The 26,975-nt window shown below is 35.9% G+C and overlaps 1 protein-coding gene across 2 annotated transcripts in view; it reads left to right on the forward strand.

The window, feature by feature from the left end:
• Positions 1 to 25,816, forward strand: part of ATAD2B (ATPase family AAA domain containing 2B) — a 149,663-nt gene extending 123,847 nt beyond the window's left edge. For both annotated transcript variants that reach the window (XM_037005564.2, XM_037005565.2), the window contains exons 23-28: positions 9,045 to 9,167; positions 12,013 to 12,150; positions 15,611 to 16,291; positions 19,808 to 19,935; positions 20,263 to 20,391; positions 22,383 to 25,816. In XM_037005564.2, the coding sequence (XP_036861459.1) occupies positions 9,045 to 9,167; positions 12,013 to 12,150; positions 15,611 to 16,291; positions 19,808 to 19,935; positions 20,263 to 20,391; positions 22,383 to 22,424 (1,241 nt within the window). In that variant the 3' untranslated portion in view covers positions 22,425 to 25,816. The remainder of the gene's footprint in view (positions 1 to 9,044; positions 9,168 to 12,012; positions 12,151 to 15,610; positions 16,292 to 19,807; positions 19,936 to 20,262; positions 20,392 to 22,382) is intronic.
• The last annotated feature ends 1,159 nt before the right edge of the window (positions 25,817 to 26,975 follow it).

The raw sequence follows: 26,975 nt of genomic DNA on the forward strand, positions 1-26,975 counted from the left end.
TTATGTTTAACTGTTCTTCTCTCTTTGTGCTTGCAGTGCATCCTTTCTCTAGCCCTCAAATGTATACATATGCATATCTTCATTTAGTTAATTTTGCTGAAATTTCAGTCCTGTTCTTGTAGCCTTCTCAGAATCTTCCATTTTGTACCAGTTGCTTAAGAATTAACTCACCCTAGCTTTTGGAGCCCTGTTTGTGCTGTGCTTCAGTCATGCTCATTCATATTTTCTGTTAGTATTTATGAGTACCATATGCTAGTTACAGAGTTGGGTGCTTAGAATGCAAAGATGACTATTGCACTCCTTGCCTCTTGAGGCAGAGATATTCAGATCTGTTAAACATATATTGAATAATTACTGTGTGGTAGACATTATGCTATATGATATGGTTTTAGTTTATTGGGTCTTCTGAAACAAAATATCACAAACTGGGACTTAAGCAACAGAAATTAATTTTCTCATAGTTCTGGGGCTGAAAGTCCAAAATCCAGATGTTAGCAGATTTGATGATTTCTCCTGAGGCATCTCTCTCTTTGGCTTGCAAATGGCCACCTTCTTTATGTGTCCTCAAATGGTCTTTTCTTTGTGTGCGTGTACCCCTCATATCTCTTTCTATGTCCAAATTTCCTTTTCTTATAAGGATATAAGTCAGATTGGATTAGGGCCTATTCTCATATGAGCTTACTTTACCTTAGTTATCTCTGGAAAGGCTCTACCCCAAGATTGTCACATTCTGAGGTGGGGGTTAGGCCTTCAACATACATATTTGGTGAAGTGGTATGCACAGTTTAGCCCTACCAGTTATATATAGAGGTAAATAAACCATAGTCCCTATTATCTAAAAACCCATTGTTTTATAGAAATGACAAACATGTAATTATTGGTAACTAGATTATTAAGTTAGAGGTGGCAATTATGAATTTTGTCTTGAGGTGGTAGCAGATTAATGCAGTTTCATAAGGTCTGTATTAATATGTACATAGTGTGAGTGAAACACAGAGGAGCCAACACTACCTAGAGATGAATAAGATTAGGACGGGCATTTATTCTAGGCCAGGAAAAGTAGTGTACAAAGCTAAAAAAAAAAGAGAATATGGCTGGAGAATAGAATGCCTATGGAGGAGTGGTGGGAAATTGATCCACTTCCCTATTCCCTGAATCTCCATTCACTCAATCTCCATTTATGAAATATTCTCTTATGTGTACGTTGTGTTCATTGCTGCAGATAGACTGCTATAGCCTTTAAGATACCTAAAGCCTACTTAGTAGAGAGTCCTGCAGATAAATAAGTAACAATAGTAATTTATCTGTCTTCTCTTGTTTCTGTAAAAGAACTACAGATTTAATTCTCTAGATGATTAAGGAACCATTCGATGGTTTTGAGACAGACAGTAGTATGATTTGATTTGATTTGCATTTAAGATTATAATATTACAGGCAGTATCAATTTTGGGGGAGAGGTCAAGGGCATGGTGAGATGGAGGTTGGAGGACTAATAAAGATTAATTTGCAGTGGGGTGACAGAGATGGAACATAAAGGGCTTTGTGACCAGCCCATTAGATGTGACTGCCAGAAGTATAGGATGATCCTGAGTTTCTGGTCTGGTTGATAAGGAATCTGAGAAGTAAACCCAATGGAGGATTGAATATATAGGCAATATGCTAAATTTAATTTTGTATATGTTAGTGTGAATTACTGTTGGTACACCCAGATGAAATGCAGACCTTGCATAGTAGGAGTTGTATATGTGGTTCTAGAGGTAAGGAGACATTTGGGCAAGAGACATGGTTGGAGTCATCAGTGTATAGGAGTGAATGAGATCACACAGGCAATATATAGAATGAGAAGAGAGGAGAGCTTAGGAAGAAACTTTTCTAGGAAATATAGGACCCAGTTCTCAGTTTAAGTCTCACTCTTACTTTTGGTATTTATAGTACCTTTGTTAAATGTATTGCCTTTTTGGGACTGTGTACATTTTTTTCTTTTTAAATTATCTTTATTGAGGTTTAAGTTATATGCAAGAAAACTTTTAAAAGTGCATTGTTTTTAAAAACATGTTCTTTTATAATCTTACTTACCCTTGAAGGAATATTAAGTGGTACTATATCCATAAAGGTTTTTCTGATTTCCTTCCATGTATAAGCAATATTTTCATTTTGGAATCCTAGCAATATAACTTCTCTGAGACACTACTTTTATTTTCCTAAAGTAGTTACTTGTCTACGTATCCTGATCTTTTATTTTAAATTCTAAACTGATTGAGAAAAGGATCTGTGTAGGTATCTTGTATGGATCATGTTCTTAATAAATGTGGTCAGTGAGTAAATATTATCAATTGTTCTCTTGTTAGATACTAACTGAAGGAGTCTCAGATTAGGTAGAAATTATAAGATGGAGACATAATTGTAAGATAAATTCCAATGTAAGATAAATTCCAACCGAAATAAGCAGGTGATGAGAGACAACAAAGGGCCAGGCAGTTTATTTGAATGCAATTCCCGGGTGGTGTTCCTCGGTCTGAAACACAGGCCAGGGAAGTCACACCCAGCAGGGCAGGCAGCAAGTTTTTAAAGAAGGCAGGGGGAGGGAGAGCAAAGGTGTACAGTGGTGCGAGGATTGGCTTGTCTAGGGTACGTGAGGGTCTCTCAATAGCCTTTAGCCAGGTACTGGAAAGTTACCACTAATCTTTTAGCTTGGGGAAGGGCTCTAGTTGGGAGTGTTATCCGATCAGGCTCTGAAATGTTGTCAGACAGGAACCTGTTGGTCTCTTCGCCTCGTTTGGTGAGGCCTGAGCTTGTCCAGTAGGCTCACCCCTCCCCTTGGTTCCTCCAGCCTTACATTCCAACCTTTTGGTCATAATGAGTGATGACTCGATCTGGCTACTTCTGGCTGACAAAGGGTGTCGTGGGGGGTGGGTTTTAAGGCTGGTTCACGGGCAGAGGAGGCTCAGTTGGGAAGGGCGAGTACTTGTGCAGCAACAGTTGATTAATTTTTATGTGTGAAATTTCTGCCATGTGCTGTTGAAGGAACTTGAAAACACTGGGGCAATTAAGAGTAAACCACAAACTGTTATTTAGGGGCCTAGCAGAGGCATTAGCCAGGCCATTATAGGGGACTGAAGCTGCGGGAAGTCTGGCTCGAGAAGCCCTGAAACTAACTCTCCAACAGCCCATTACTGTGTATTCCCCACACCAGTTACAAGATCTTTTGAGTCATAAATCCCTGGCCTCCTTGAGTCCTTCAAGAGTACAGGAATTCCACCACCTGTTTATTGAACATCCACAGGTAACCCCACAAGTCTCTCCACCCCCTTAACCTAGCCTCCTTGCTTCCCGTCAGACAGGAACCTGTTGGTCTCTTTGCCTCGTTTGGTGAGGCCGAGCTTGTCCAGTAGGCTCATCCCTCCTCTTGGTGCCTCCAGCCTTACAATAATAACATAATGTAAATTTGAACCAATAAATATGAAGTGTCTTATTTATGAACTACTTTGTGATGAAAAATCATCCCATAAAATTATTTTTTCTTAAGTATTACTAATCTTTCTTGATCATTTTATTGAAAAAAAACCCAGCTAACATATTTCTTTCTGCTTAACAAGATACGAAAGAAACATTGACACACTGAAGTAGTTGTTACTTTCATAAAACTAGTGGTTCTGTTAATTTTGTAGACACTCCTAAATTTTTGTAGAGCCATTGTTTTTTACCAAAGGCAGAAGTAAGTGGTAATATCTTTATTTTATAGATATAGGGAGATTGAGGCTTAGAGAGGTTATTTGATATGTGTACGTACCCACAAATGTTTTATATAGCGTATCTGAATGGATTGAAATCTTTCTTACTTTCAATGACAATGTGAATGTTTTTTGTGTTTATGTTTCTTTCATTTTTCATGGATTTGGAGAATCTTAAGATCTCAAAGCATGAGACATAGTAAAATAACCGGTAAATAGTAGTTTTAATTTATGCACAGTTTTAAAGCAAGGCTTTTAAGTCTGCTTAATCCATGAGAGTCTCAGAACAACCCCATCCAAAATTGTGTGCATGTGTACTTTTCCACTTTCATTGTGATTATAAGAATCCGAGATGACTCCCTAGCTCCTCAAAAAAGGTGAAGATCCAAGACATGGATATCTCTTCTAATTTTAGTATTCCATAGGCTTATGATTCTATGCTGTGTATAAACTTTGACACCCCTTAAGCTAGAATGACTGAAAAGAATGGTAATGATATGCACATGAAGGTGTTGTTCCCACATCAGATGCAGATGCTCTTTAGAATAAATTCCTCATCTGTCAGGGAAATTTTTATGGAATTTTTTTTCATTCATGCGTTCTTTGAAAATAATTCCATCCCTTTTAATTGGGGATGGAATGTGGGTGGGAGGCATGCATTTGAAAAAGCAAAAAGAAAGACCATTGAGTTTTTTTAGTGATAATGTGCCAGAGATACGGCTTTATATTTAATCTTACCTCTTTTTCAGCTTTTTTCAAGCTAAGGTAGAAAGTTAGTGGCAGAAAGTTGTGATATTGCATGGGCTACAACATTGTTTTATCAGTTTAAAAGTATAGCTACTTCTAGAGATGTTCATTCTAATTTTTTGTTTGTAGTAGCTAAAATTTGAAGCACCTTAAAACTCCCAACAACGAGTAATAATTTTGAAAAATTAATGTATATTCTACTTTGGATTGTTACACAGCCATTAAAGTTGGGTTCTCAAAGAATTTTTTAAAGTTACCAGGAGACTTCTGATTTTGGCCAGGATAGTAGAAAAGGGATCTTACCTTTTTTTTTAAGCCTCCTATCTGAAAAATGAAAGAAAAAAATGAGCAAAATGTATAAAAACAATTTTGCAGACATTGGATGTGGAAATGAAGGAAAATGATACCCCAAAGATGAGAAACTAAAGCTGTGCACTGTGGTTGCCTGGAGAGTTTCAAGACTGGCACAGGAAGGAAGAACTCAGGCAGAGCCTGGACATCTTCCTGAACTGAAAGATAGCGCTGGGAATGTAAGGAGGCCGAAGTGGATAGAATTCTCAGGCCGGAGTATCAGAAAGAAGAAAGCTGCGTGGAGAGAGCACTCTGGAGATCTGCCAAAGATCCTCCTCTAGTCTTCAGCTCAACACTGATCATATCGATGTGAGGAAACTACCTATGGCCAGAGAAAGAAAAGGAATATTCCTTGAAACTCACACAGGGCTAGCAATAGTGCAGCATATAGTTAGATCTAATAAACTAAGAAGAAGATAAAATGGAATCATAAAAAAGTACACAATCCAAGAGAAGTGAGAAAAGGGAACAAAGAGCATATGGGACAAATAGAAAATAAATAGTAATCATATTAATCACATAAATCAAACTACAGTTATACTGGCTTGTAAATGACATTTTAAGCATCGGAACATGGCCACACCCATTTGTTTACCATTGTCTGTGGTTGCTTTTATGCTAAAAGGACAGCTTTGAATATTGGGCAGAGGACTTACTGCCTGCAAGTCTAAGGTAATCACTCTCTGGTGCTATACAGAAAAATTTGCTGACTGAAAGGGTATCTCGCCGCGACCTTTCTTCCCCAGAACGACTCAGGAGACACGGGCCCATGCAAGAGATTTTATTATCGGAAAATGAAAGTGGCTGCCCCCAGAGTGGGGGGAAGAGAGAGAGAGAGAGAGAGGGAGCAGAGAGACAGCAGGGAGAGCAGAGAGACAGAGAGAGCAGAGAGCAGAGAGAGCTGCAGCGAGACAGAGAGAGAGAGCAGCGGGAGAGAGCAGCAGCGTGGTGCGGAGTTGTGCCTTTTATTGTGGTGGATCCGCTTGGCCTGTTGCCGTGGGGGAGGATCGGGATGTTTAGAGATAAGGTGAGGCAAGCCCCAGGCAAGTCCAGGCATAATTCTCACTGGCTTATGTGCTTGGGACCATGGGGTAAATGGAGGATAAATTACTGTATTCTTACACTGACCCCTGGCCTAAACATCCCAAATAAAGGCAGAGTGTCAGATTGAATAAAAAAGCAGGAAGTCATTGTGTGCTTCTTATAAGAAACCCACTTTATGAAACTGACATGCTATCTAATGGGTTAAAGAGGTTCTTTTATAGGAAACCCACTTTAAATGTAAAGCTACAGATAACTTAAAAGCATGAAAAAGGTATACTTATACCAAGCAAGGAAAACTGGAAGGGTTATAGAAATACCAAAGTAGATTTCAGACCAAAGACTAATATCTGAGATGAAGAGGGTTATTTCATAATCAAGTAGACCTAACAATTCTAAACATTTATGCCTCTGATAACAGAGCTTCAAAAATTCATTAAGCAAAAATGTATAGAACTGCTGGGAGAAATAGTGAAATTTGTATTTAAACTTGGAAATTTCAATACCAGTATCTCAAAATTAGATGGAGTAAGTACACAGAAAATCAGTAAAGATACAGAAGACTTGAATAACCCTATCTACCAGCTTGACCTAAGTGATACACTTTTCCCAGTGAGAGCAGATACACACAGCTAGATTCTTCCACTTGGCATAATTATTTTGAGATTCATCCTCTTGTTGCATGTATCAATGCTCCATTCCTTCTTACTGCTGAGTAATACTCCACTATTGAGTATAACATAACTTATTTATCCATTCACATGTAGATGGATATTAGGAATGGTTCTGGGTTTGGGCTTTTATACAGAAAGAATGTCACCCTAAATACTCATGAACAAGTCTTATGCATATATGCTTCCATTTCCCTTGAATTAATGCTTATGAATAGCATGGCTAGATCATATAACAGGTGTATGTTTTTCATTCTAAGAAATTGCCAAACTGTTTTCCAAAGTTTAGAGTGACATTGTTTATAATAACCCAAACCCAAAACCATTCCTAATGTCCATCAACATATGAATGGATAAACAGGTTACATTATATCCAATAGTGGAGTATTACTCAGCAGTAAGAAGAAATGACGCATTGATACATACAACAAGAGGTACAAATCTCAAAATAATTATGCCAAGTGAAAGAATCCAGACAAAAATAGCATGTGTTCTTTGTAGTTCCATTTACATTTATATATTTATAAATGTATAAGAATTATATACATATATACTATTTTATATAGAGAGAAGATATAATTCTCTACATATAGAATTCTAGAAAATATGAACTAATCTATAGTAATAGAATACTGATCTGTGGTAGCCTGAGGATGAAGGGTTGAGGGAAAGAGTGAAGGGAGGGAGAAAAAGGAGCACAAGGAAACTTTTGATGATTATAGTGATGATGTGGATGTATACTTAATGTCAAAATACCCCAAAATGTGTACTTTGAACATGTGCAGTTTATTAAATGTCTATTGTAGATCTATTTTTTATATACTACTTAGGGAAATACAGTGTGTTAAATAGTAAATGCAGATTATACAGTCATTGTGGTATTTTGGTCATAAATTGTTGAGGCCTACAAAAACTTTTGCCTACATGATACCTCCATTTGGATACTTTTTTGGTGTATCAAAACTAAACTCTTTAAACCAAGGCTAATCTTTAACTTCTTTTCTTCCTTCCCTCTATATTTATTCTTTAGTTTTTTGCATCTTTATAAGAGACACTTCATTCAAGAAGCTAGGGAATCATCCTTGGTACTTACCAGCCTGCTTCACCAGATTGTGTCATTGAGAACACATTTCAAGTCTGTTCTCTTCTCTTCTTTCACCACCACCACCAGGACCTTCATTCAGTTAGCTGTCCTCTTTCACTGAGAGCCTTCTGATGATGATCCCTGGTTTTGTTCTTGACTCCTTCATTTAGTCTCCAGATAGTAGCCAGAAATGATCTTTTAAACCATGTTGCTTACCCTGCTCAGGTCTTTCCAATGACTTTTCACTGCTCTTAGGATACAAATCTAAAATTGTTAAGAGGGGTTGAATTCTCATTTGCCTCTTGCTTATTGTGTTTTGACCACCCAGGCTACCTTTCAGTTTTCTTGAAATCGCCAAGATCTTTTTACCTCAGAACTTTTGCGGCCTGCAGATGAAATTTGTTCACTAACAATGTAGCCATCCATCACCTGGTTGAGTTCCTGGTACAGTTGACAATCACATTTATTAAATTAACGTTTAGAGAAAATTATTGGAAGGAAATAAACCTTTGGTTGCCTTTTGGGTGCCACATATTTATTTTTATAAGATTTCCACAGTGAACTCTAATGGCTTTCTAATAAAAGTTGTAAATAGAATGAGGTTATCTTTGTCTACATTTTGTGTCTTTACTATAGATGAAAATCGGATGCTACTTTGAGACTTCAGGCTCTAGTTCCTGATATTATTGCAAACTAAGTTGGCCTTGTTATATTTACTTGATTTTTACTATCTTGGAGTTGCATAACTCTAGGGGGCATGGTTTACATTGTGTTGTTTATGAATGAGGACTTCTGGTGTAAAGCAAGACTCTTGTTTTAGTACTAGTTGTAGGTATAGCTTACTTGTAAGGGTGTATTTTTCTCTTGGATCTACCTACAATTTATATGCCATTTTGCATTCTTTAGCTTACAGTGTCTTCCTGTATTTGTCTATTTTTGTCACAGTTTTTTAATGGGTCATCTTTACTTAGGATATATTATATTCTTCAGCACAGTTTTGACCAATTTTCCCTTATGGAAAAAATTACATAAGAATTTCTGAATTCTCAGTATCCATCTATGGCAACTCTGGTGCTGGACATATGGTGAATATCCTCTAAGTCTTTTAAAATTTTTATTGAAAACCGTACATTTTGTTTTCAAAATTAAAAAGCCTTATATCTTTGAGATAATGATTTGTTAAATAGGCTTAGTAGTTTGGATTTCTAGAAGTGCAGTTCTTAGGGAATTGTCAACTTGATTGAGTAGCTTATTTTTTTACCCATCATTTAAATGAACTTATTTCCCACTTAGATGGTTTTACAATTTCATTTTGCAATTTTATTTAAATGTATTCTTGTACTTCTCTTTTTAGATGTCCTTTGTTATAATGTTATTTTATTTGTATGTATGATAAATATGTATCAACTTTTTTAACAGATAAAATAATCAGGCACAGAGCTTGTACCCTGAAGGACACTGCACATGCCATCATTGCGGCTGAATTGGACCCAGAATTTAATAAACTCTGTGAAGAAATTAAGGAAGCAAGAATAAAAAGAGGCAAGTTATATAAATGAACTTGCTACTAAAGACCAAAAGTCATTGGATGATGTGTCTTTTGGGTTGCTGGTATTATGAAAATGATATATTTTGAAGCACAGCTTTTGCTTAATTTCTGATACTAATTATGTGTCATGTAAATACTCCAAGATATTTTAAAACTTACTTTCTTTGAAAGTTCTAGTGTGACAGTGCAAAATTCAGGATAAAAGCACTTCTTAGTGAAATTTCTTTTGCAGAAGTAACATCTTCGTTGATTATTGATTTCTGTTTTTAAAGGATTTAGATTGGCTTTCATATCTGAAAAGTGTTGATTTTTCATCAACTTTTATCTAATACTGGTCCCTTTAAAAAAATTTTTAGGAGTACTGCTTTTTTTCTCCCTACTGAATTTTTTTTATGTATAATTTCATTAATAGAAACATAGACCTAGATTTGGCAAACGTGGTTTGTTCGTGAGGAACTCAGACTTTAGTCAGAGAGAGAGAGAAATGTAAAATAACTCAAGTACAGTGTAATATATACACTGGTTGAAGTGTGTTTATAGCACAGAGAGAGGCCTCTAGTAGGGGAAGCAGCATTTTGATCAGAGTTTATAGAATGAATACAGGAGTATTATCTCTAGTGACGTAGGGAAAGGGAGGCAGTGACAGAAGGAGGAAGTGTTTGTAAGCACAGCGAACAGCGTGTCTAGAAGCACAGAGAAGTAGAACAACATGGTATATTAGAAGAACTGCAAACTCGTATTGCTAAAGATGTACAGAATGGTGGGAAATAAAGCTCAAGAGTTGATCTGGGTCCAGGGCATTGAAATTAGGAAGCTTTTCTTCTATCTCCTCAGGGAGGCCTTCCCTGGCCACCTAATGTAATACAGGTCACAGAGCATTTTGTTGCTTTTTGCTGTTTCTTTCTCTTCCTTATGTAAAATACAAGTGCTGTGGATGTCTTGCTCATTGCTCTGCTGCAATCCCTGGAACTATATAGTATTCAACAAGTTTTCTATAAATATTTGAATGAATTGATCCCATGCTAAAGAGCTTGGACTTTATCCTGTAGGTCATTGTTTCAAAATGTGTGTGCCTATTACAACCACAGTACCTTGGACCTAGTGAATTAGATTCTTTGAGAGTAGTAAGGTGGAGCAATCTTCATTTGAATAAACTATTCAAATGGTTTTTATGTATACTGAAGTTTGAGAACCATTGCCATAGCCAATATGAATCCAATTTGAAGTATTTTAAACAGTAGAATGAATTGGTAAATTGCTTTGGCAGCAGGAAATACCAAGGTCTCAATGTGACAGGATCTGAAGATAAGATACCAGTTAAAAAACTGCTGGAGCCAGTTTAGAAACAGTTGGGCAGTTTCTTAAAAGTAAAACATAACATTTACCATATGACCCAGTGGTTCTACTCCTAGTAAACTACCCAAGAGAAATGAAAATGCCCATATAAAGACTTGTACATGAATGTTCATAGCAGCATTATTCAGTCACTAAAAACTCGAAACAACCCCAATGTCTGTCAGCTGGTGAATGGTAAGCAAAACAAGTTATGTTGTACAGTGGCACATTGCTCAGCCGCAAGAAGGAATGAAGCATTGATACATGGTATGCTAAGTGAAAGAATCTAGTCACAAAAGACCACCTATTAAATGATTCCATTTATACAAAAGGCAAGTCTATAGAGACAAAAAGAGTAGTAGTTGTCTGGTTTAGTTACCTAAAATTGGATTGCTCCGATGATTGCACAGCTCTGTAAATTTACTAAGAATCACTGAGTTGTACATTTAAAATGAGTAATATTTATGTTATATAAATTGTATCTCAGTAAAGCATTATGGCCTGGCTGCCGGGGTGGGGTGCGTAACATGGGGGTGGGGTGCATAGCATGGGGGTGGGGGTCAGCTGTTGGAGTAGTCCAGAGTGGGAATAGAGATAGGATTAATATGGGATATGTGGCTGTGGGGGTGGAGAGCATTGTGAAGGAAAGGAAGAGTCAAAATTGGCTACCATGTTACTGGTTAATGACTTAATACACGCTAATACCACGAATCGAGATAGGGAATGTGTAAGGATGATCAGGTCTTTTGTGGGGAAAGGTAAACTAGTTATCTTTAGTTTGACCTATCTTTAGTATATCCATTTGGAGATATCAAATAGGACGTCATACATATGGGTAAAAAGCTCAAGAGATGTTTGGGCTAAAGATGTAGATTTCATAATTATTATATAATGGTAGTAGAAGCTAAATGCATGAATGATAGTTTGTGGTAGATGATGTAGATTAGAGTAAGAAGAAAAAGGATTCCAGAAAAAATCTTCAGAAACCTCAACATACAAGTACCATGTAGAAGAAAGAAGTCTATTGAAGAAAATTTAGATGGAATGGTTACTTTTAAGAAGATTAAAAACCAAACTTGGTGTGGTGTGACAAGTGGGTATTATCAGATGGAAACAATTCCTGTGAATAGGGTTTAGTGGTTCAGTAAACATTTACGCATTCTAAGATGGCAGAAATACTTACTTTTAGACTATATAATCTTACTGTCTCACAGTCATAAAAATGTGAAATGCATCCCTTTGCTAATTAAAATAAGTAAACATTGGGTCGTTTTGGGGATTAAATGTAAGTGTAGCCTGTTGGGTTATTTTATTTTTAGGATTTTTATATCTAGTTTTTCTTTCCCATCTTAAAACAAAAGATACTATTTTCATCCAAATAACTGTCCAGGTATAATTAATGGCTTTAAAAACTCAGTTCTCTATTTCAGACATTTTTTTAGAACTTGTTGGTTTATCTAGTTGGGAATACTTAAATAGGTATTGCTTATCTTCTACTTGCAGGCTTATCGGTAACTGCAGAACAAATAAATCCTCCTGGTACTGGAGCTAGGAAGACAGAAACTAGAGTTGAAGAGGCATTTCGGCACAAACAAAGAAACCCAATGGATGCCTGGCACAACTCTGCAAATAAATGTGCATGTGAGTATTTGAGATCATGGTGTCCAGTATTGGAAACAGCTGAGAATGACGCAGGTTTTTGTTGGGAATTGGGAACATAGACCAAGTGCTTTTGTTTTCCCACAGCTCTTTTAATTCCTCTTTTCGGAGGTTGAAGAGCTTGTAGGGTAAGATGCTGAATGTATTTCCTTTGCCTTATTTCTTCTTTTCTACCCACATTCAGGACTTGTTGTTGTAATTGAACTAGGTTTGAATATTTCAGTTTTAAACTTTCATTTTTGGATAGAGACGCAGAGCCAGTAGACTTCTAGTCACCCCTGCCTCCAGTCCTAGCCTCTTGCTGCTGTATGCTATGCAGGATGTTCTCTTGATGGTGGAGAGGGAAACTCCCACTTAGAAGAGTGACTGACTTGACAGAAGTTGATTTTTCTGTGCTCAGTTTGAAAAATCTATACAGCCTTCTTTACTAGTTTTAAGTTAGATTTTATTTAGAGAGGGAAAATTCAGTGTTCTAGGTTTTCTTCATTTTCCTCAGTCATGGTGATGTATTAAATTCATAAAAGACAAGTGTTAATAAACACAGCATCTTTCTAATAGAGTCCTTATATTTCACTGAAGATAGCCATCCTTGGAAAACACATGCAGCTCTGGTATAAAGGTGCTAGTAATGCTCCAATTGCTATTAAAGCTGGCCATAATATGTTCTTTCACCAATGTCATTGAATTAGAATGAAGGAACCATACTCATTTTTGTCACTTGTGATAAGTGGCATTTGTGGGAAAACTTTTGAAGGACTTAATGGTGCATTTGGTTCCATGAAACTGATTAAAGCTCGTACCTTACATTTTGTACCTTAAATCATGACCTGGATCATATAACAGCACTATAATTTAAACCTTGAAATCCTTTACATTTTCTGTAGCTGATATAAATATTTACTAACTAAAACACATTGCTTGTTGGCTTTAAGAGTGTAAGTTCCTTTAACTATTTAAAATGTTGCTTTCATCTGCAAATATGAATTTGTTTTCTCTTACCAGTAGATGGCATATGTGACTTCCATTTGTCTGTTTTAACTTGCTTAAATCATAAATCTAAATGTCCCTAAAGGAGAGTTGCTTTCTTAGGGTCTTAGATTTAGAAATAAGCTCAAGAGAGGCTATAAAACTTAACTCTTAAGGATTGTGCCCGTAAGTGGGCTTTTTACACAGACCACCCCTGAAAAATGAAGTGACATATTAAAGATTAGTTCCATAAATGTATACTCCTACGATATGCCAAGTGTTGGGGAGATGTAGCAGTGACTAAACCAAAAATCCTATTCTTATGGAGCTTATATGGTCATTTTCTCTTATTTTAGCAAAGTCATACTAACCATTAAAAATAATTATATGAGGGGAAAATATCTCTACTTTGACCTGCTCACAAATAAAAACGTTTTCTCTTTTCTTAGCCAGGATGAAAGCATTAGAAGTAAACTAACCTCAGTAGTGCTTCTAAGCCTTTGCTTAGTGTATATGTATCACGTAATTGAGCTGGCTTTTGATTGAGCTGAGTCTAGCCTCTATTTGCTGTAAGAGTTCCATGGCTTAGTGAGGAAAGAAAAATGGGGGACCTCTTAACACTTCTGGCTACATGGTTGGACAGTAAGTGAGGTCACACTGTCAGGAGTAACTTTTCAGGTAGTAAAAACCTAACAGCTCCACCTTTTAGAGAAATAACAAGCTGAATATTTTTCTTTCATTTTTAATGTGAACTGGATTAGTTTTTCATACAGTTTAATGGAATGCTTATGAATGCTCATCACTGACTTGTGTGCAGCTTTTAGCAGTAGACTAATACTTCAATTACCTTGTACCTGCAAATTGCATAAATAGAAATTAAAAGGGGAAAAGACATGGAAAGGTGTTTCTAATGATATTACAGTTTTGAAGGCAAAATGTATTTTGAGGTGAGTGAATGAATAACTTGAATCTTAGAAATAATTTCAGAAACCTTGAGTAGGTTTATTTTTAAGTAAGAAAAAAAGTAGTATTTATAACAAGAAGTCCATTTCTTGTGAATACCTTGGTGTCTTTACCAGAGGCTCAGTAAGGATGAAAAAAGTATGTAGACACAGTATACACTTTTGATAGATCATGAGTTCATGTTAAGTGGTGGGATATAAGAAACAAGGGTTGTCATAACACCATATTGCCTTCTATTTGTTTTTCAAAAGCAATATTTAAATTGTAGACTAAACAGTCTACACTTAGTGATTTCATATTTGTATTTTCTTTTTAAAATGTCTTTGTCCAGGAAGGTTTTCAACGTTGATGTATTAAAAATACATTTATTGTCTTTTTAAAAATTAGGCCAAACTTGACATTATTTTTATAGCTTCAGAACATTAATTATTTTTACTTTGATGGCTTTCAACAAATTAATAATAATTTGGTGTTATATACAGGAAGTGCTGAATCTCTAGCTTAAGTAAGTTAGCTTAAATTTTAACAACTTTTATATTAAGATTTCCTTATGTAACTGTCCTAAATTGCAAAATCTAAATTATTTCTTTGCTTATGTAAGGACAATGAAGTAGACTTGAGTAACCAACTCCTTCTTATACATATATGGGAAATTAAAAATCTGTCATGACCTGAAGTACCAGCTGCCGACTCATAAAGCTCATGATAGTTTCTAGTGTCTCAGAGTATATTCCCTACAACTCGTGTAGTTTTCTCCTTTTATATAACTGATGAAGCATTTATCTGAAATGTCTTATTAATGTTGTTGCTGCATTGATAGCAGAGGACTTAGCTTTTCTACATATGTACATAACTTTATGAGAAACTGATCCTGCTAGATAAACCATTTAGGTAGAGGAGGCTGATAGCTGGCCAACCCGTCTCTGCACGTAACTTTCATAGGGCTTCTATCCATGACCGTACTCATTGTCAGTGATTCCTTCTTTTGGAAATGGAGATTTCTTTGTGTGGATACATGCAACTATTTTGTCTCAGTATACTGGGTCATGCCTTTGTTTCCTTTCATGATTTAGGAGCTTTTGGGTGATCTTGCTTGCAAAGCACTCACCATCCTGGTGGAAATCCAGGGCTATGGTTCCACACCTTCTAGGCCGCCAGTAATGTTGTCATTCCCTAAATGTGCGTATTTATATTTGGCCCCTCGATGTTAGGAATTAAGAACAGCTGTAAGTAGAATCTGGAGTAATAGAAAAAGTTTATGCTAAGTAAACTCATACAGGAAATTAGTTTTTAAAAGTTTTCATTCTTCAGAGTTCATCCCTGACTGTCATATTCATGCTACTTGTAATGTTGGTTGTAGGGATTCAGCAGCATGAATGCCAAGAATTAAGTAATTCTGTTTGTGTGTTACACTGGTATGGCTGTTTTCTTTTGGATCTTATTTAACAAACATTTGTAAAACAAACATTGCACTCCAAATTCTACATATCTTTTTTCCTTCCTTGTAAAATAGTTCGAGTTCGGAGAAAATCAAGGCGGCGATCACAGTGGGGTAAAGGAATTATTAAGAAAAGGAAAGTCAATAATTTAAAAAAAGATGAAGAGGATACCAAATTTGCAGACTATGAGAACCACACAGAGGACAGGAAATTGATAGAGAATGGAGAGTTTGAGGTAAGCACTGACTACCATGAAGAAAATGGAGAAGAGACTGGAGACTTGTCTATGACCAATGACGAATCATCATGTGACATCATGGACATGGACCAGGGGCAGAGGCTTAACAATGGAGCAGGCACAAAAGAGAACTTTGCATCTACAGAAGAGGAAAGTTCAAATGAGTCTCTACTTGTCAATAGCAGCAGTTCTCTAAATCCAGAGCAGACATCCAGGAAAGAGCCTTTCCTTAAAGGAAGCTGTCTAAATGGTGAGGCCTCCACTGACAGTTTTGAAGGAATACCAGTTCTGGAGTGTCAGAATGGCAAAGCCGAAGTCAATTCTTTCTGTGGTAGTGGAGATAAGTATAGTTCTGAACAAAAGATTCTGGAGGACCAGTCAAAAGAAAACCCAGAAACTTCTAATGAAAACCATGGAGATGATCCTGAGAAACTAGAGACACTAGAATGTAGCAACAGTGAGAAGTTGGAACCTGGCCCAGAAGTGGAGGTTAAAGATGCAGAACTGGATAAAGAAGGTAGAGCTCATTTTTTAAAAAAACATTCTGAAGGTTTAAAATCCAGAGTTAATTCATTGCGTATTGTGTCTGGTCCCTAGTAGCAGTAGTTGATAAATAATTATACCCTTTTGAAAATCTGTTGAAAGTTTTCACCCCTAGAAAAGTGTCCACATTTACAATGCAGATTTTATTGGAAGTTTCGGAGGGTTTATGGCCCAGAGTGTGTTGCCTTTCTAGCTGTTTACTCTTTTGCCCCCACCTGAGTATCATCCCTATCCTAAGGAATTATGACTAACAGCTGAGTAAACCCACGGGTATTAAGAAGATGGGATTCTAACAAGAAATATTGGGGTGTGGGGAGGAGTTGAGAAGACTTGAATGCTATAGTAGTATGTATATTAGAGTCCTACAGGCCCTCATTAAATTACCACTCCTGTTCATTATAACCATGTGACTTTGAGTCAATTACTTACATTCTTTATCCTTGTTTTTTCATCTTCTAAATTAAACTTGAGAATGGTCTCACTGCAGGGATAAAATAAGTCATGCATATTAATCACCTCTCCTGGTACCTGACACATACTGAGTTACATTCATTCCAGGCAATCACTCTTAGTTGAATCTGAGGGATGTTTAGTCTAAGAGGTTCCGTTGCTTTGTAAGGCCTGTGGTGAAGGAAAACAGCAGAACCCTCACTGTCACATTTACCTTGTTCTTGCAGAGTCAGAGCACTCTGCCAGCTCCTGACTTCAGTGGCTGTGTGATTCTTTCAAGAAGCAGCAGAAAGGAGGAGTTGAGGTTTCTAGCCCCTTTTGTTTATCATTACTAGTTGACCCAGAGTGGAATAGGGTGAGTTAGAGACCTACCCTGTTCAATATACATTTCCTTCCTGAACATGTACTCTTTATGCTAGGCTGTCTTGAAATTGTATCATGCTTTCTAAATTGTGTGGAGTATGTATAGCTATAGCCTGGGATTTGAGCTCTGTGGGAAAGTTTTGGAGCCCTCTAGCAGAATTAGGAAGTAGGAAGGTATTATTCAAAGTCACAGAATTCTTCTAATAGATAAGGAGGGATGTAGTATTCTTAAATGCTACCTGTTGAGACTTTATTTTTCTTCAGTATTTAATAATAGAAAGTAGTTTTAAGAACAGTATAGGCATGCTTTGGAGATATTGTGGGTTTGGTTTCAGACCACTACAATAAAGTGAGTCAAAAACAAAAAGTTTTTGTTTCCCAGTGCATATAAATGTTATGTTTACACTATACTGTAATCCATTAAGTATGCAATAGCATTATGTCTAAAAAACAATGTACATGAATTAATTAAATAATACTTTATTTTTAAATAAAATATTTTATTTTAAAAAATGCTGACCATCATCTGAACTTCCAGTGACTTGCAATCTTTTTGCTAGTGGAAGGTCTTGCCTCAGTATTGATGGCTGCTGACTGATCAGGATAGTGATTGCTGAAGGTTGGGGTGACTATGGCAGTTTCTTAAAACAAGGTGACAGAAGTTGGCAGCATCAGTTGACTCTTCTTTCAGGAATGATTCCTCTGTTAGCATGTGATGCTGTTTGATAGCATTTTACCCAGAGTATAACTTCTTTCAAGTTTGAAATCAGTTCTCCCAAACCCTGCTGCTGCATTATTAACTAAGTTTATATAATATTCTAAATACTTTGTTATTTCAACAACCTTTACAGTATCTTTAACCAGGAAGAGATTCCATCTCAAGAAACTACTTTGCTCATCCATAAGAAGTAACTCCTCATCCATTAAAGTTTGATCATGAGATTCAGCCATTCAGTCCCATCTTCACGCTCCACTTTTAATTCCAGTTCTCTTGCTGTTTCCCCACATCTGCGGTCAAAACACACACAGTGTTTATTAAGTTTGCCATCTTACATGGGTGCAGTTCATGGTTCCCCAAAACAATAATAGTATCAAAGACCACTGATCGCAGGTCACCATAACAAATATAACAATTAGAAAAAAGTTTGAAGTATTGCAAGAATTACCAAAATGTTACATGGAGACACAAAGTGAGCAAATGCTGTTAGAAAAAAGGTACTAATAGAGTTGCCACAAACCTTCAATTTTTAAAAAAAGAAAAAAACATTATCTGTGAAGCGCAATAAAATGAAGTATGCCTGTATTTATTCTGGGAACTTAAAAAAATGTGTTAAAGCTAGGGTTAATAATGAATGGAGCAGAGTGGGAAAAAGAGGAGAGATCTGTATTATGAGGCAGAATGGGCATGGGAGGAGGAATCCTTTTTAATGCTACTTTGCTATGAGATTTTAGTAAGCTTGCAGAAAAGGTTTAATATTATGTTCAATTGGTGATCTAAAAGCTTTAAAGATATTTGTTATGTAAAAGCTTTACCTTTGTATTTGTTATGTAAAAGTTTTCATGTGTAACTGTCAGGGCAGTGTTACCTAATGTTCCTAATCCAAGTTCTCAGGTTTCTAGAACTCCATTGATGTCGTAATGAGAATCTATATGGTCTTAAAAATATTCAGCATATGTTAATTGAATTATAAATAAAAGGCTTTCACTCTAAAGGCTATCTGAAATATATAATTTCTCTAGTACATCATGGGATGTTTTGGAACCAACTTTTGGTTCTTTCACTATCTATATGATAGGCATTGATTGATGAGAAAGGGATTGTTCAAAGACTTGGGGATAAGAGGACTAATACAGGAGGGAGGTTGATGAGTGTCCTGACACAGGCCAAGTCCTGGATGAAGTTCTGTAACAATCCAAGTTTGTTTTTGGTTCCTTTCCCCTTGGCCTTATCTTAGAAAGGTCCTACCTAGAAACATAGAGCTTGATGGTCCACCTACTCTCTCCACTCAGAAAGTGCCTAATATGCTGTCAAATCATGTTTGGCTGCCTCAAAGTTTCTGTTTTTTCAGTATGGCTGCTCTTAGCATGATGTTGAGAGGAAAGTAATTAGATTATACTATACTAATTCACCCTAAGGTAGGAAAGATCACTAGCCCTATTGCATATGCTTTTCCTTTTTGCATATACTTTTAATGGGTTTATATATTAAGAAAAAATGTTATATAACCCAGATCAATTTCTAATAGGATTCTAGGCAGTGTTGAGGAAGGTATTTTATGTTAGGAGGCAAATATGTACACAGTTGGCCTCACTTTGTGTTAGTATCTGCTTTTCTATGTTGCTTCCCTGTTTGCAAATCTGAAAGCTCCAAATTTTTAAATGATGGCTATCATAAAGAGAGTGAACACCGTGAGTGAGTGCCTAGAAGTGAGGATTGCTTTTCTTCCTTTTAGTGGATATGTTTATTAGATGAGCTAGTGTGACTTGGCTTTCCTAGTTGTGGTTTAGTTCTCTTGATTTTGAGTTACTTATTCTTACCAAAAAAAATTATCTGTATTTAAAGACTATGCCCTTATTCCAAAGAGGATTTGTGGTGTGTAAAATAATCTGTAATTGTTTAAGCCTGATTTTCCTTAAATTTTTTTGCTGCAGTGCATTTTTTTTTTCTCAATTGTAGGTACTACTAAAGTAAAGAAATACCGTAAGTTAATTTTAGAGCAGGCAAAAACAACAAGCCTGGAACTGGTTCCAGAAGAGCCGTCTGAGCCTGTGCCACCTCTTATAGTTGATCATGAGAGATTGAAGGTACGTTTAGCTATTCGCAGTCAGGTTTAAATGAGTGGAAAGAGATTTGAATATGTTCGTAGGCAGTTGAATAAAACGAGTTTGATAATCTCTTGCTTTACCCTAAGAATGTAAAAGTGCCTTAGGATTTCTCATAAAAAAAGAGTTTGTGTGTTTTGAAGGGTTTAGAAATACAAGTCTTGGTAATAAGCTAAATAAACTGGAATCTTCAGGTGTCACTGTTAGACCATAGACATCTCTATTGCCTGGGTGTTTGAATGTAACTGTTTCAGTTTGAACAATGAAATCAAACCTCATTTTATTTTATTTTCTTCTACTTTTTCTTAGAAATTGCTTGATTTGTTGGTAGATAAAAGCAACAATCTGGCAGTTGATCAATTTGAGAGACTATATTCTCTTCTTAGTCAGTGCATCTATCGTCATCGCAAAGATTATGACAAATCACAACTTGTAGAGGTAAGTACTCAGTTCATCTGTAGGATAAACAAATACATACTTTTATTTGTCCTAAAGAAAAGAAGAAAAAAGTCTATCTTAGCAAGTAACTGAAGAATGTTTAGAAGATTTAACATTAGAAGAATCATTAAGTTATAGCTTCAAGAGCAAAGCCTTTCTGTACCATTTTGTCTCAGGACAGAAATAATCTGGGATTCTTTGTTTATTAAAACACAGGAGTTCATGGTTTTGGGTTGGCAGATACACAGAATAGCTACCACAGTTCTTCCCTCCCTAGATTATCGCTGATATCACTAATTAAACATATCAGTAGAATGTGGGCATGGTGTCACTGTCTTTACCACTGCTCCCTAGGTGGCCACTGTTGATTAAAAAGGAGTTGGCACTGAGACCTATTTGTCACCCATTAATGATTAGAAGAGAACTTAAAAGTCATTTTATTTAATCAGATCTAGTCCTGTAAAATAGCCACATAAAGGGTTGATTGCCTTTTTGCTTAGACAGTTTAGAGATTCCCTTTCTAGACAACTCTGGACCATATAAAAGTTCTTAAAAATATGAGCTTGTATCTCTGTTCATATAATTTATATCATTAAGCCACATTTCTGCTTTCTAAAGTCACCTGAGCAAATGTGAACCCTCACTACCCACTAAATGGCTCAGTGGGTAGACACTTAGATGCTTTTTGTTAATTTGCTTCTTAGTTTCTCTGGTGGTCTAGTTATTAAATATTTATTGGTTATCTTGATAGTGTTCTAAGTGTTTAGGATGCAAAAAATGGGTAAGACAAAAAAGTCTCTGCTGTCAAAGAGCATTTCTAGCATATTAAAGATTTATATGTAGAGGATGTGGTTATTTTTCATTTGTAATAAGGAGTTCGGACTTGAATCAAAGAAAAAGCATTTAAAAGTTACTTTGTAATCACATTTTTACATATTTATACCATCATACAATATGTAGCGATAACAGAAAAGCACAATTGAGGAAATACAAACATCACTCATATCCCACCATCTAGGGGAAACTAGTCAGTGTTGATGTCTTGGAATGTCTTCCATCCTTTAAAAATGTCTAGATGTACATAGCATGTATGTAAGTCAACATAAGTTTAAAAATTGGAATTGTATTGTATATTGTTTTATAACCTGACTTTCTCCCTACTCAGTAATTATATGATGAAACATTTAGCGGAGTGATTTTGATTGATCATATATCAGAACTTTTTGATCTCTTAATATGGCCTATTGATTCTGCAGAAATGTAGAATATAATATCTTTGGAGGTGGTTGAAAGGGGAAAGGGAAACCAAGTATTTTAGACTTATTTGCTGTTTGTCATCTGAAAGAAATGTGTGAGGTAGATTTCTTTTTTTATTCTACAACTTCTTTGTTCACTTGAAGGCATTTGAATAGTCTTCAGCAGTGAAATATCTTTCAGTGTGGGACTTGGAATCCTGTAATCTAGGGGCCTCATTTAGGGAGGGAAGGGATTGAAAACAGAATCACTAGTGAGTGGCATTCCTGGTAGTGGGGATGGCAGTCACTCTTTCTGGCTTCTTTTTTCTTCTAGCTCTGATTCACCTGAATGACAATGGGATCAGGGTGCGTTCTAGTTCTGGTACAAGTTTTACTACACTGAATACATTCATTTTGCTTTGGGAGTTAGTCTAATACAATGAGTAAGGAATGGCTCAGGTGCTGGAGTGAGGCTGCCTGTATCCAATGTGTGTGTGTGTGTGTGTTTCTTAATACAATATCTTGCATAAGTACTCCTGAGTGTCACTAGCGTCATCCTCATGAGGCTAAATATAAAATAGAAGGCATTTGGAAGTGTCTGGGGCAGACAGTCTTGCAGAGTAGGTATGGTGTGTTGTAATCAGGGAGTATTTAGAGCTTAACTTGTATTCAAGAAGTCTTTCTCTAAAAAGTGAAATTTTCCATTATACTTTTGTCTTGTCTTAATTGATAACATGCATTTTTTTCCCTTTATAGGAGATGGAAAAAACAGTTCTTATGTTTGAGACATTCCTATGAACTTTTCAAGATGAGTGGTTTATCCTCTCCAATCTGCTCCTGACAGAGCAGTCTTCTGAGCCATTCAATTTCAAATTGCACCAATTATGTGCAGAGCCTTGGTGTAAAGTGCTCTCTCACTCATTCTTTTCTCTCTGTTGAATTTGGTGCTATTGTCTCAGGTACCTGAAACCAACCAGCCTACAAGAACCAAACAGAACTTCAGAAATGTGTTGTATTTTCCACAAATAAAAAATACAGCCCCACAGATTGGAGATTTTGGTGCTACAGAAACTGCTCTCACTTCTGCTCCTCTTTTCGTGCACTCTCTTTTGGAGACTTCTCTCTTAGGGAGCAGACCAGCAAACATGAGGAAACTGATCGGCAGTTCTAATTGTGTTTAATTGTTTGAACAGTGGGCAACCTGTTTGTTTTTTTCCTCTCTCTCTTCTTTTTACGCCTTCTATCTTGGTTTTGTTTTTTCCTCTGGGTAATGAACTGAAACTTGTTTTAGAGTTGGCTGTGGTATATTCTGGTAGGAAACTGAAGAAACTGGATGAAATTAGATTAGGCTTTTTAGAACTGCCTTTAATGTGCCTTTTTATTCATTTGAGAAAGATAAGGCTAAAGAAAAGGATGGGCATGTTTGTAACATGAATTAGAATGTTTTCTTCAGTCACAATCTTGAAAATAAGTTTTGATACTGTGTCATTAGGAGGCAACTAGTGTTTTGGTATAAAATGCCTATCTTGTTTTCAAAACTCAATGAAGATACTTGTTAAGCCACATAATATACTAAAATGGTAAGCTTTCCTGTATGGTCTGTTTCTACTTAAGAAACATGTAATAATACAATAACAACAACAAATAATACACAGTCTACCAAAATACTTCTTGGTGTTCTGACAGTGATGACCAGAAAATAAATAGATAGTGGCATTTCTTTTCTTCTATCAGTGGCAATTTGATAGTTACTCATGTTTGATTTCCCAGAGAAAATGATTTTCATGTGTAGTATATTGTGCTGTTTTGTTTTAAAGCCAGGACTTGCCAAATGGACAGAAAAGAGGAATTTGTCAGAAGCTCCATAAAATTCATTTTCTATGTGCATAGTTGCAAGTGAGCTCTGGTATGGTCTGTGAATAGCAGTATTAATATTTAAATCCCTTACCCCAACCTTACGGTCTGAACTATTCATTTTGATTGGAACCAATTTTGGATCTTTTTGAGTGATTTCTGTAAATTGTACTTACCTAAAATTAATTATGGGTTACGAGTTTTACAAAAACTTTTTTACAGATTTGGAGACAGTCTAGGCAGTTGCAAAGAGGCAAAGGGAATGCAGTGACTTTTTTTATCAAATGATTTTTAAACAAAAAGTAGAAAATTTTGACAAGTTGGCTTGATATCTTCATTCATAATAGCTGTTAGCTGCAGGTTCTTTCCAATATATGCAACACATGTAGTTTGGGTTTTAATGAGAGCAAATGGTCTTGGACTACTGCAGAGATACTGAGCTACCTCAGCTTTTTGTATTTTAGTTACCAACAGTGTTTACAGAGTCCTGTAATCACTTTGCCACCGTTTACATGCTGAAGCTAAGGTACTTGTCTCCTGTCTCTGGCTCTTTTTGGAGTGTGCCAGATGCCAGTGCAGAAAGCACACTTTGGCTATAGGCTACTGCAGTAATCTTAGTGCTTCTGTGCATTTACATTAACATTTTATGCCTTCCAATTCTAGCTTAATTTTTTAAAATGCCACTTGTTTTCTTTATACCTAGTCTATGAAATTTTCATGATATCAGTTAGTCATATAATTCAAGATGCTACCCATGTAGACACACTGTATTTTTAAGATGGGCAAGTGCGATTAATGATGAACCATTTTAAAGGAGAGGTTATTTGAAACCTCTAATTTGATTATTGGGAGGATTTTCATGCTTTCTTTAGTATTTATTACCATCATACCAGTTCAAACTATTTTACTGTCTAATACATTTAGCATTTTGTATTTTGATGGAAGTTGTTACAGAATTTAAAGATTTGATGAAATAAGATGTAGCAGATTTTTTGTAGCAAGTTTCTGGTAAAAGGGTTTTTTGCAAGTCTCAGGTTCTTGCTGCACTATTTTTTTTTAAATATTTATTCCAGTTATTCTAATTCAGAAGCATTCTGTTCAAGTAACAGCAGCACTTGTGAAAGGAAAAAAAAAACGCACACGTTGTTAGTAGGTTACTAAATTTGTACAGGTTAATTAAAATTCTAGCCATCAGTGAGTTTGACAAGGGAAATTTATGTTTAGCATTCAAATGCTTCCAAAAGATCAAGTTTTTTAATTTTAACCTTGATATACATGGAGAAGTAGGAGGCAACCTCATTATGATAGGAACTGCCACTTTGAACAGTTTAGGTCTTAAAGAGAAAGCCAATCTAATGCCAAGGGGAGAAAAGTGAGCTGAAATTTTATCACCTCTGCCAGCCCCTTTTCCCCCCAAGGAAGAAACACACTATACCAGTTTTGCTTACTTTACAGATATCTGGTGGTTATATAGTTTAAAGCAGCTTGTAAAATTAACCAAGTGAACTCAATTTTGTTTACCTTTCTGTAAGTTCTTAATTTTTGCTGTATAGCATTGGCAAAAATATGTACAAATTGACCTCTGTTCTTATTTCCTATTGTAAGCATTATAAATGATAAGCTCCTGTGTAAAATCTTGCTCTCAGATCAGTAAAATATGTATCACAGCACAGCCCAACAATAGTAAATGCTCAGCTGTGGGGACCATGGGAGCTTTTTGAAGGTGATGGAACCGCACTAGGGTTGAAACTGATGGCTGTGGAGTGAATTGTGTTTTTGAGCTTGAATCTCCCCTGTGATTAATTTTTTTGTTGTTGTTTTATATGTCCTTTCATGACTTGATTTTTCTCATATGCCAATTTATTTGTAGGTTTACTGGATTTTATTTTTAGGGAGTGGGGTGATAATATCTTCCCAGTTTTTGATTAAGTTGATTCAGCTATGGTGCTATTCAATAGGTATCTTCAGTGTCAGGTTCCGTAGCTGAATGCCATTGTTATTATAATTATTATTTTTAATCACATTGTAAGCTTGAATTTGGGCTTGTACCTGTATCTTTGGTATTTTGTACATTCGTTTATTTAGACTTTGAGAGTCTACTTTGGTTTCAGTCATGTATGTCTACTTTGTAGGTAAAGTAGACTTCATCAACTATGGTCTATTTTGGGTTTGTAGTTTAATTTAGAATTGTGTTAAATTGATGTTTTGCATTTGACTTCATTTTACATTAGTTTGAAGTAAATTATTTAATTTTTGAATTCTGGAATTTTGAACATTTACTGTAATTTGTAATATAACTGCTGTGAAATACTTGAATAAAGATGACAATAAAAACATGTCTTTCTTTAGCTTAATAATAATTACTATTGGCTTTCAATACAGTGTTACTTTCCTAGTTGGATGCATCTAGTTTGCAGCTAGGGCATATTGATGTTTTTTAAGCATACAAGAGTTTGTTACAAGATTCTTTTAGATTTAGTAACCCTCAGTATCTTTTAGCTAAAAATTTTTCTGTTGAGAAAGTGTGGTTTTCATTTCAGTTGATGATTGTCTGAAATATGTTGTATAGAAGCAAATAGATTGCTTATAAATTTGTTTTTCTGATTGGAAGACTGTGCTACAGTAGATTGTAGGTAGTATGGTTAACTTATTTTACAGTGTTTCCTCATTGATCAAGGTAGTTATCGGCATACTTTGAACAGGACAGAATTTAAGTATGGAGAGAGATTTTATACCAGAATTTTGAGGGCCTTGTTACTTCAAGTGAGTAGAATGTTCTTCACTTCAGATTGCCCATGTTTCTGTTGCCTATCATGAGACACCTTTCATATCCCAAGACTAATAGGCTAATCACCCTCAATATAAATCCTTAATTTTTTTTGAATCACAGTAAAAAGAACTTGTTGAATTTGAGTGAGATTTTGTTTTTCTTGATTTTGCAGATTGTATAATTTTTACAATTTTATCTGTATATCAAAAGGCTAGTAATGATAAACCTGGGAAACAGATTTTTAAAATTGTTACCTGAGACTATTTACTGTGAAAAGAACATATGGGATGTGAACAGTTCCCAGGAATGGGTTGTTTTAATTTGTCTGATTTTTCTCAAACTATTCAAATTCAGTTAGACAATATCGATCATATCATTGATAAGTTTTCACAAATGCCTAGGGTGCCTAACTGGTTTTCTTGGTTTCACTGGATATGGCTGGTAATTGTAGGTCTGCTTTGGTTATGTAGCTGTATTCCTATTATGTTAATGTGTGTACGCAATTTAATTAGTAGTTTAAAACCTATACATGCTTATGTTACTCTACAAGAAGATATGTCAAAGAAATAATCAATCTTCCCATGTTTTCTTCCGTCTGCTACTTCTACAGCTTTTCTTCTTCCTTCCTAATTACAACACTTAAGTAGAATTCGTGCCTCATATCGAAATTACCGAGTATCATAATTCTTCCAAGTGGTAAAGATACCTCAAGACAAATGCTGGGC

This window comes from Manis javanica, chromosome 1 (assembly GCF_040802235.1).
Source record: "Manis javanica isolate MJ-LG chromosome 1, MJ_LKY, whole genome shotgun sequence".
NCBI classification, from domain to species: Eukaryota; Metazoa; Chordata; class Mammalia; order Pholidota; family Manidae; genus Manis; species Manis javanica.